This window comes from Mandrillus leucophaeus, unplaced genomic scaffold (assembly GCF_000951045.1).
Source record: "Mandrillus leucophaeus isolate KB7577 unplaced genomic scaffold, Mleu.le_1.0 Scaffold429, whole genome shotgun sequence".
NCBI lineage: Eukaryota > Metazoa > Chordata > Mammalia > Primates > Cercopithecidae > Mandrillus > Mandrillus leucophaeus.
In genome coordinates this window covers 1,961,707-1,973,598 of record NW_012104576.1, presented here as the reverse complement: position 1 = coordinate 1,973,598, position 11,892 = coordinate 1,961,707, and the positions used below count along the sequence as shown (strand labels likewise).

Genomic DNA, 11,892 nt, shown 5'->3' with positions numbered 1-11,892 from the left:
GAAAAACTCAGGACTGTCAGCATCAGGCCTTTGGGTGGGAATACCCAGATATCAAGGTTGGGCAAGTGGGCATTAGGAGTGGTGCCAGGGATGAGAGGGGGTAGATGGCTGGGTAGATGGCTGGAAAAAGGGGTCAGTGGTGGGGATGTGGGGCAGACAAGGTATCTGTGGGGATGTGTAAGTGACGGCGGGAAGTGTCAGAACAAAGCGAGGAAAGTAGAGGCAGCATCACTAATGAGGACACAGGTATGTACATTTCACGCCTAAACATAGATATCTTATCAACGGAGATTGCCTTCAACCGAACCCCTTCTTGGATGTGTGCTATATAGACCTACGTGGAAAAACACACTCCAACCTTTCCTTCCCTTCTCCTACCCTGAACAAACAGAAATCTATACTTGGAAACAATTATTTCATACACGTCTATAAACAGGATTCATATATTTCATCCAGGAAATAAAAACATGTCAAAATAGGAAGCCCATTAACAGACAGTGTGTAGTTGGGAAAAATCAGATCTTGGAGCTGTTATCAAAGTGAGACACCTGTACTCACATTCTCGGAAGAGTAGTATGTGAGTATCTCAGAAGATAAATGGGTTTTCAGGGATGTCATCTGGGCCTGCTTTTCTCTGATCGTGTAGTGATGCGTTCATTTTGCAGTGATTTATACCTGATGGCCATTAACCTATCTTTTCATTGGAGGCCATTTGGCACAGTACCACTTTCTTTCAACAACTTCTCTAGACAGTCAAAAACTTATTCAATCCTAGATAGGCTTGATCTTATGCTGCATACCTGTATCCACTCTCGGTAGGAATCTTCTCCGGGAGTCCACCCATTCTCAGGATAGTTCAGGCGGGAGCGTTCTGCAGACCAGTTGGTGCTGTACTGGGAAGAAGCTGTGATCTGGTCAGAATGAATTTCTCCTGATTCCATGCCCACAGCTTCCATACATTTGAAATCTGAAGGGAAAAACAGGGCCCAAAGTCATCAAAACATAGGGGATTTAATGAAATTTAAAAAAGAAAAAGATGCATTTTTCTTTTTTAACTTGACAAACCAAAGAGTTCATTCATTCAAAATTCTTTAAAAAGATGGTAGTAAGGGACTTACTGGAATATAGCACTGATACTTGGATTTTCATGGCAATATTTAAAAATAAGGTTATCAAGATCATACAGTGATTAATAATTTTGCCAAGTGGACTTAGGTTGACAAAAAGACTGTTTGAAATGTACCAGGAAATGATGAAAATTCTGATTTATGTTCACAGTTGAGTGTGTGTGTTTATAACTATCTATGGCTCTACCTGTCATATGGGTACACACAAGAAGTTGTATTTAAAATAAAATTTTTGTATTAAATTATTTCTTTTAATATCAAAGAGAACTGAAAAAAGACTCTATGTCTAGTTACAATTCTTACTCAAAGGATGGTAGATCTAACTTCCTGTCTTTCAGATTCTACTATTGGCACGTAGACCACCTCTTCCTGACTTCCTTTGTTCTTATGCCCCGCCTCTGGCCTGATCATGACTATTAACATAATTAGCTTATTAAAACACACAATTATGCATTGGGGGTAAACTGCACTGTCACATGGCCCCAAAGCACCACAGTTTTAGAGCACAAAATCAAAATGCTCACAACAGTGACCATGAAACATCAAAATCTATATTCTCTGAGGCCTAACATCCTCAGTTTGATGATACTGGGAAAATGAGCATTCAGTTTTAGGAAAATGTTAATCCAAAGTACACAAGTGAAAAAAGCTTTAGAGATTAAAGGGAAGATCCTCAACCATCCAGAAAATCTCAGCTAATCAAAATTCCCCATTTTCTGAATTTTCTATCAATAACAGATAAGGTTTTAGGGCATACAAGGTTTCCTTGCAATGGTTTCATATTTTTAAGCTTAGCTTTGTTATTTGTAATATAACAATTATTTACAGGCAGAAAAATACATAAATCAATTAATCCAATAAATAAAATATAAATAAGGTTTTGAAATTTCACTGGCCTCTTTATTTTCCAGTGAGATCTGCTGTAGAAGATATGAGCATATCTGTAGGATACCTCTCTAAACACCCCTTGTCCTCTCCCTATGTTACTTTACAGCCTGGGAGCTAGAGCTGATAATTGCACAAACAATTTATTCTTTGTTCTTTTTTGTTGTTGTTCTTGAGACTGGGTCTCTGTCAACCAGGCTGGAGTGCAGTGGCATGATTATAGCTTACTGCAGTCTTAAACTTCGGGGCTCAAGCAATCTTCCCGCAGTCTCCCAAGTAGCTGGGACTACAGACATGATCCGCCATGCCCAGCTAACTTTTCAATTTTTAGTACAGTCAAGTTTGCATTATATTGCCAAAGCTGATCTCCAACTCCTGGCCTCAAGCAATCCTCCTGCCTCGCCCTCCCAAAGCACTGAGATTACAGGAATGAGCCACAAGTCCTGGCCTTATTCTTTGTTCTTTCAGATTTTTTCTTGGGCCTTTAAAAGACCTAGAGACCACAAAAACTTTGAGGAAGGGTTGAGCTAGCTGAGTTGAGTATTTTAATAGAATACAAAAAACATAATGGCTTCCTCCAGCATCTTCCACAACCAAACCACTGCATTATCCACACTTTGTGACTGCTCTGTCGGTGAACTACCGCAGATTTGTTTTATCGTCTGGGATAGATGCCTGTCCTCTTATGATGCTCAGCCTTGTATGCATTGGAGGTTGCCAGGTAGATGCTCTAGTCACATTTCATTGTTTCAAGGCACTATTTTGCCGTTTCCCACTTTCTCCCATAATTTCAGAGGCTCCCAAGCAGGCTTCTCACCCACAATATTATGAAGAAAGCACAGCAAATAGTTCTTCCTATTGATATTAAAAAAGAAAAAAAAATTTAAAAGAGAAAAACAGATACCTGGCACCCACGTTCACAACACATTACTTTAGTGCTTCTTGTGGCCGCAGGTGTGTGAGCAGGAATAACATTGAGTATTTACCACAGGGCTTTGCAAAATGAATAAACACTGACCTTCTGAGACACTGCTCTGCAAGACACTGTAGTTTGCTGAGAAACCTTCTTTTGCTATTGCGCTGTCGGTGTAAAAAACCATGGAGAGAATGCCCGATGAGGATCGGATTCGACCTGGTGTTTTCTGTCCACAGTAACGCCCAATGTGAGGGCCAACTGGAACGGGAGGAATACAGACAATGTCAGAATGTCTTTTCTCCTGCAGCAGATGCAAGAACCACCATTTACAAACATGGGTCCCAGCAGAACCAGAAGTGTTTTCTAACCCGAAGCAAGGCTTCCCTAAGTTAATTGGTTTGCAGTGAACATACTGGATTGGGTTTGCGGAGAAGATTTTAAAGTGTACTCAGAAGGGCAGTAACAGGCATCACCGCATTCCCCAGTGAGCAGAACTGTTTTCAGGAACAGAATCAAAATGCTTGCTTCAATTGCAAAGAATGAGATTTAGGCTATTGAAGTGGCACCTTGGTACCCATTGGCAGGGCAAAACTGTATACACAGCCCAGCGCCAACAGATTCCTGCTAAGCTGTGGTCACTGAGGTTTCTGAGTTACCTGTCCTCGCCTCTCTTGCCCTAGGGGAGATTCTGGGGATGCTGATGTCCAGGGAACCCTGTGGTCCGATCAGTCCCAGGGGTCTGATCCACAATTGAGCTGTGATTGGCTTCCTCATGCTATCTTTTTGCCCTGGATTCTTATTATGATAAACATCCCAAGCTTGGACAAAGAACAATGGATTATGTCCTACTCAGGGCTTTATGTGAAGACAAATCATTGTAACTATGTAAAAAGTTGGAGACTACATATACCAATAATTTATAAATAATGGCAACCTATAATCTAAATGAAATAAAAATGCATCTGTCTGACTTCTGTCCTAGTTTTTTCTCTCCTAACTGAGAGGTGACTTGTTTCCAGGGGCCAAGAAATCACCAAAAGCATCCATTTGATTGTGCACACCAGGAAATAAAGGGGACTTGAGGAGGCGAATGATTGGGAACACCCACTAATTTATGTTAAAGTCAAATTGTTTGATGGCTGGGTGCAGTGGCTCACTCCTGTGATCCCAGCACTTTGGGAAGCTGAGGTGGGCGGATCACTTGAGGTCAGGAGTTCGAGACCAGCCTGGCCAACATGGTGAAACTTCGTTTATACTAAAACTACAAAGATTAGCCAGGTGTGGTGGGCAGTGCCTGTTAATTCCAGCTACTGGGGAGTCTGAGGCAAGACCCAGGGGGTGGAAGTCGCAGTGAGCCAGGATCACACCACTGCACTCCAGTCTGGATGACGGAGTGAGACTCTGTCTCAAAAAAACACAAAAATCAATACAGCAATTTGCTGTTTGACTTAAACTGGCCACACCTTTGTTGAAGTGCTTTAAGCAAACCTTGGCAATGAGTAAACTGGAAGTTGCCTTGGGAAGAGTGTAGAACTCCTCTGGATGGCAAATCTTTCCACTTCCCTGTCCTGATCATTGACAAGCCACATACAAAAAAGTCCTTTTTTTCCTCTAGGTTTTTCATTGCACATATGGTAAAAACATACCAGATGGTTTGGGTTTAGAAGGACAATATGGTGTGGACTGTTTTCCCCTCCAAGAAATCCATGGTTCTGTGCATTTCAACTAAGAATGATTGCTTTGTTTAAAGAAGCACATTAGGTGGACATGTCCCTGGAGGGAGGGGCCTTCAACAGGGACGTGGTGTTTCAAGGCCAGTGTGTACAGTATGGATGCAGGACGCGGCGGATGAAGGCCAGGAGAGACTTCAGATGTGGTTGCCAAAGTGAACCTCACAAGAACTGGTCTCCCTAAAGCCCCGAGTACCAGCTGCGTTCCTAGTAGGCAGCAAATCCGAGCCCCTGTTTTGTGGATTGCACAGATCCTCGGCTGACAGGTTTTCAGCTCTTGGCCAATTCTCTTAAAAAAAAAAAAAAAAAAAAAAACCAAACCCAAACAAAATAAAATAACTAAAGTAAACCAAAAAGGTTCACCTATTTGAGTTAGCGCAAAAATGGGCTGCTTTGAACAATACCTGCTAATTTCTCAATGTGTTGAAAATAATGGAGTTGAGTGAATTCAGAGTTTTCTCTCTATCGCAACCCCTCACTCTCCCTCCAGGCACCACACAGTTTGTGTGCTTAGACTGCTTTATCATGAAGAAAACGAGGAGGATGACCCAGTGGGGAGGATTGATACGGATTATCTACAGGGCATCACGCTGACACGGACAATAGCTTTGCATTATGGGAGCAAATTTTGTTATATTAGACTTCTCTGTTGGCAGAAGAAAGAATCTCAGAAGATGAAACTCTTGCTGTTTTTTGTCTCTCTTCAGCTTTAATCCTGGCTTCTAATTCTTCTACAGGTAGTGGTTCTTTGCTATTTAATAGATTTTCTTCATTCTGGATGTGGCCCTAGTAGTAATGTAACACTTTTTTTTTCTTATCTCTGGAGCACGAAGTTGTCCATAACATACACATGAAAATACCTTGCTAGAAGCATACACTTAAGTCTTTACTTTCCTAAAAAAGAATCTCATTTCTGATCTGCAATATTAAAAAGAAGGCTTAGAGTCCATTCAGACTTCCTCACTACTTTTTCCCTCATTTAAATTCCATTAGTGTGGCTTCATGATGTTTTTTCTTTAGTTTGTGGGCAAACGTTTACAGCCCTAATCCTTGGGGTCATTCTCTGATCGCCACAGCCGCTGACCTCCCCTGGAATACAAGCTCGCAAGCAAAGCTGTGATCGCCCTGTGGAAGCCCAGGCGGCTGATCCTCCCCGCCACTATCACCCAATTCCTTTGGGGAGGGCGGAAGGGGAATCTCTTTGAAAGAGAAAACAGAAGAGAACTTGTCTGATGCAGACTTGCAATTTAGAGAGTCTCCATGACTCACTGGTTTATAATGTTTAAGACATGCTGGGTAAATCTGCCTTCTGTCCCTAGAACATTGCCCCCGGACAACAGCGTGCCACTCTCTTTAGGAGCCCTCAAGATACGACAGTGAAAGGCTTTTTCGACTATAATACAAAGAAGTATTGAATTTTCCTGAACAACAGCGAGACCTTAGCCTAGCAAGCTAATGCAATATTGATCTGAGCGAGAGTGGATGAAATACTCTTATCCGTCTCGTGTGTGTGCTCATTTGTGTATTTACATGAACATAGCTATCGGATTTCCTATTTCTGTTATTGTGAACCCAAGGGCCGAGGAGATGAATGAAAACGGTCACAAAAGCAGAAGTATAATTCAAAAATTGAATTATTCCAGAATTTTAGCAAGCAACATGTGCCAAGCTTCAGGAAGAGGAGAGCTAGAATGATCATATCTTCTCAGATGTGAAAGGAATATAGTATTTGTGCTGTTTAAATATATGCCTACAATGGGCAATGGCGATCCCACATCTTTTGCATTTTCCCATTAATCTCTCCAATAATTATAACCTTATCTCAGAATCAGATGATTTGGCTTTCTGCCACATTTTTATGTGAAAAAATAAAAGTGCTGATCTACTACAAAGAGGTATTTTAAAATTTGTTTTTTTCTTTTTTGGAGATGGCTGTGTCACTCTGTTGCCCAGGCTGAAGTGCAGTGGCACAATCATAGCTCACTGTAACCTAGAACTCCTGGGCTCAAGTGATCCTCCCACTTCAGTCTCCCGAGGGGCTGGGACGCCAGGCTCATGCCACTGTGTCCAGCTAATTTTTAAACTTTTTTTTTGTAGAGACGGGGTCTTATCTCTCGATGTTGCCCAGGATGGTCTTGAAATCCTGGCCTCAAGCAGTCCTCCCACCTAGGCCTCCCAAAGTGATGGAATTACAGGTGTGAGCTACCACACCTGGCTTAAAGGTATCCTTTTAAAATGAAGTATTTTGAATAATAAACAAAAAAGGGATTCGTTTCAAAGGTACAAGATAGGTTGTCTATACTTTTCTGAAATTAATAGACTTTTTGGTGTGGAATATCTGGAATACCAAAAATACATTTTGTAGCTTTTCCCCAGAAAAAAATTGGCATATTTATATCTCTCTCTTCTAAATTAGTCTTTAGAAGGTTAATTAAATGTAGAAGTAAATAAAAGCAAGCAGAACTCAATCTAGCTATTATGAAATGTATTCCTGAAATGATTGATAATTTTTGGAACACAGGTAACAATTGCAGTTCCAGCCCCTTTTGCCAGCTGAGGCAGAAGGCTGACGTCATCAGCACCGATGCGATGTGAGCTAAGCATTCACTTCCGGCCCCATCATCCAGCACCAACACTTCCAGCATCTACCTGGGCAATGATGCTGTGCTCTTGGCCTTAGCCCATACGTAAACCTCCACCAATTTTTTTCAGAGTTGCCATTTGTGAATCCATGCAGCTTCAAACAGAGTGGTAGACGGAGATGCGGGATTCACAACACGCATGCCTTGAATTTTGAGTTCTGGAGTAAACTGCTTTTCCTCAAAGTCAATTTGAATCAATGGATAGCTTTCAATTACCTAGTCATTTAATTCAATGTTTATGATAAAATGCAACGTAAAATCACTTGATGGTTAAAAGCCTTCTGCACCTTCTGGTTGTTGTTTTTGGAAAGGATATCAAAGACTAAAAGCAATTTTGTTGGCAGAGGAACTATGTGTGTTGAACTACTATGACAAAAATGTTTTTAGTGTCACTGACCAAAAAAAAAAAAAAAATCCAGGAGGATGCAGTTTTGTTTTGCCTAAAAAAGAAAACCATTATGCAGGTACAGGCTGAATGAGGCCAGGTAAATGTTAACAAATATACAAATGCATTCTTCATATTCCAAAGCCAGTTTTCTCTGGGAACAAGTGAAAGGCACCATAGTTTAAAACATGTGTAAATTGCAAGGCTGATAACTCTTATTGTTAATTGTTCCTCGATTCAACTCAGTGATTTTCTAGAGCCAGAAAATTACTACTTTGAAAAACCCTTGACACTAATAACAATGTGCCTTCTTTCTGAAAGTCTTCTAAATAAGTTGGTTGATTGGACCTCCTCTTCAGATGTCAATTTAAATGAAAGTTCTAGAAAGGAAAGCTGCAAATTTGGGTTGTGAACAAATAAATCCATTGTAAAATGTTCCAACTATTGTTACAATATTATTATAATACTGTTTTCCTAATTATCAGATTGAATACTTGGAAATCAATCAGAACTCTGTTTGGGCAAATCTCATTATTTAATAAAAGAGTTTTGATAAGATTATCATAACCCTGTTTATATGGTAAAAGAGCAAAGAAGATATTAAACTGATGTTAACTCACCCGTTTATTCCAATGGCAATATAAGGATTCTCTAAACCTGGTTTTTCTCTAATGCTGTTTACTATTGAGGAACATAGCTAAATTGAATCACACTAATAATAATGTCATTTCAAAGACTAAGGCAATCTCCTTTACATTTTACTTACTCTTTTTTTAAAAACAGATTCTCGCTCTGTTCCCCAGGTTGGAGTGCAGTGGCCATGATCTTGGCTCACTGCAACCTCTGCCTCCCAGGTTCAAGTGATTCTCCTGCCTCAGCCTCCTGAGTAGCTGAATTACAGGCATGCACCACCACGCCTGGCTAATTTTTGTATTTTTCATAGAGATGGGGTTTCACTATGTTAACCAGGCTGGTCTCGAACTCATGACCTCAGGTGATCCACCCACCTTGGCATCCCAAAGTGTTGGGACTATAGGTATGAGCCACAGCACCCGGTCTACATTTTACTTTATTCTTTATGTACAATGTATTTAAATATTCTTTTGAGAATAGTATCTGACTCTGTTTTACAGAGAGTTATACATCTCCTAACTCCTTGATGGTGAAGACTTCCAAGACATCCTCTCTGATCTGTGTAATGTGTGTTCTCTAGAGAAATCTTAATATTAAACCAGACTAAACACAAGACAAGCAATGCAGCTGTAAAAATTATTAGATATTATCCCTCACTGTTCAGAATTTCGCGTGTATTTTTGCCATTCACCTTCTAATTCACAAGAGTGGAATGGAAAACTTTCATTTAGATGTCCACATGGCTATTTCTTCCACCTCCTTCAAATCTTCACTCAAATATTGTTTTCTTTAATAAGGTCTAACCTCGGCCGGGTACGGAGGCTCACGCCTGTAATCCCAGCACTTTGGGAGGTCGAGGCGGGCGGATCATCTGAGGTCAGGAGTTTGAGACCAGACTGGCCAATATGGTGAAAACCCGTCTCTACCAAAAATGCAAAAAATTAGCTGGGTGTAGTGGTGGGCACCTGTAATCCCAGCTACGCAGGAGGCTGAGGCAGGAGAATCGGTTGAACCCAGCAGGCAGAGGTTGCAGGGAGCCGAGATCGCTCCACTGCACTCCAGCCTGGGTGACAAGAGTGAAACTTTGTCTCAAAAATAAATAAATAAATAAATAAATAAATAAATAAAAAGGTCTAACCTCACCACCCTATTTAAAATTTCACCCTATTCCCCCTCCTAACTTCTCATCCCTTGACTCTGCTCTACCTTTTCTTGCTTGCATTTGGGGAGATTTGTTTACAGCACTTCTCACCTTCTAACATTTCACACACATAATTCATTTATTTGTATTGTGCATTGTTTATTGTCTCATTCTCCCTGTCAGAAGAGAAACTCCAAAGGGCAGCACCTTTCATTGTTTTGCCTACACAGGGGCTAGGATGGTGCCTGGTACATGACAGATGCTCAAGAAATACTTTTTAGGTATATGAATGCATTTAGATGATAGGTCAATGACGATAAATGATGTAATGAGGTGATTCAAATTCCCAAAGATGAAAAATCTGTAGAGAATGTACAGGGAAACTGTCTAAATTTGGAATGCCCAAACATTCTCGTTCCTTTTCCAAATTTTTATTCTGTAGCATGACAGATGCATATTTTAGCCTTAAAATTTTATTAAGTACTCAACCTCTCAGGTCCTGAGTCTCTGCATTTCTAAAATGAGTGGTTTGATATAATGGAATTACTAAGAGCCCATCCTCTGACAATCTGTGAATTAATGATGAGTAGCCAGGTCAGTGGATGAGCAAAATACTTTAGTGAGAAAAACTATGTGTTCACCTCAATTATATCACAAAAATAGCTACAAGAACTTTTCGTAATCTTTCATGGCCTCAGCTTCCTTATCTATAAACTGAAGGAATTGGACTAGATAATTACTAAGGTCTTCTTGAGCTCAAACATTTCATCACTGCTCTGCATAAAGAGAGTTTTGCTTTGTTTTCCAGTGTCCTTTTGAGCATTTTTTAAAAATGATGCATGTATCATGACTCTAGTAAAAGAATCCTGGTGCCCTTCCTCCAGAACCTTCCCTTTTTGGGGTGCTTCTTGTCATTCTTACCGTCAGGGAATCCATCCCAGATTTCCAGCCGGTCGTAGCGACAGAACATCCCCCCTGGAGGATTTGAGTCAGGCTCCAGGTCAAAGCTTTCAAATTCCAGGATAATCTCTGACATCTTTGGTGCAAAGACAATATAAGTGCATTCAAGGCTGTTGGGATATTTTTCAGGGAATCCGGGGGACTTTATCACTCCACTAGGTGTTGTGTAGTTCTGGGAACATTCAGGACCTATGAGTAGAAGAGAAAAAGGAGTAAAGTGAAAATCCCACTTAAACAACTTCCCCAAGAAATAACCTGGGTAAAGACAGAACATCTTTCTAATAAAAGCCCACCATTATAACCACTGTTCTAATCATGCATTAGTCAGCTTTTTCCTATTAGTAAAATGGGTATGGAAAGTCAAGTTCAGATTTATTGTGTTAACCTTAGCTTTCCATTTGTATGGAGCAATTTAAAGACTTCTGCTGTTGCAGGGAAAAAAATGACAAATATAAAATCATGTGGGAACAATGAATGAGTAAGCTGCAGAAATCTCGACAGAGCCCTAGAGAAATAATTATAGCCCCTTCAAGCTTAAATCTTTAAATCTTGAGGCTGACAGCCCTTTATTGGTGAAATAGAACATTTATAATGATGAGGGAGAGAATTCAGTGGAGGCAGTTTGGGTTTCAGATTCCTACACCAGTGACTCAGTAACTCTGCCAGATGTGACCTATGCCTCTTTGACAAACGAAATGTGAAAGGTAATTCGTACATGTACCAAGGGTGAGTGACTCATTCTGAGTGGTGTTGACACAGGTGGGCCGGTAAAGTGTGGCTGTTAGTGAGGGCACGATAAACTGTGATTACAGGCCATGATGCCGGAAGTCACCTGATATCAATGCTGACATCCTAACCTTCCCCGAAGTATCAGGCACAGTATAGTACGCCATTCTAAAATTGCATGTTAATAGATGTGTGTGTGTGTGTGTGTGTGTGTGTAATGCATATATTTATAATGTGTAATTTTAATGACTGTTCAGTACCACCAAGACTTTACAAATTATAGTGATTTGTCATTGAAATTGGTCAAGAGCATCCATGCATATAGTGCAGGTTGACCTTATGCCTGTATGAATGACTCCAATTTCAATTCATGGTAACCAGCATAGGATGGTATTCACTACACAATTCAAAAACTGTCCTTCTCGGCTGGGTGCACACGGTGACTCATGCCTGTGATCCCAGCACTTTGGGAGGCTGAGGTGGGCGGATCACCTGAGGTCAGGAGTTCGAGACCAGCCTGGCCAACATAGGGAAACCCCCGTCTCTACTAAAAATAGAAAAATTAGCTGGGTGTGGTGGTGGGCGCCTGTAATCCCAGCTACCTGGGAGGCTAAGACAGGAGAATCGTTTGAACCCAGGAGGCAGAGGTTGCAGTGAGCCGAGATCACACCACTGCACTCCAGCCTGGGTGACAGAGCCAGCCAGACTCCACCTCAAAAAACAAACAAGCAACAACAACAACAACAA

General features: G+C 40.9%; 1 protein-coding gene across 7 annotated transcripts in view; it reads right to left on the bottom strand.

The window, feature by feature from the left end:
* Window positions 1-11,892, bottom strand: part of NRP1 (neuropilin 1) — a 168,852-nt gene that overhangs the window by 79,254 nt on the left and 77,706 nt on the right. For all 7 annotated transcript variants that reach the window (XM_011993302.1, XM_011993304.1, XM_011993301.1 and 4 more), the window contains 3 exons: window positions 10,381-10,608; window positions 3,031-3,186; window positions 801-967 (listed from right to left, as the gene is read on the bottom strand). In XM_011993302.1, the coding sequence (XP_011848692.1) occupies window positions 801-967; window positions 3,031-3,186; window positions 10,381-10,608 (551 nt within the window). The remainder of the gene's footprint in view (window positions 1-800; window positions 968-3,030; window positions 3,187-10,380; window positions 10,609-11,892) is intronic.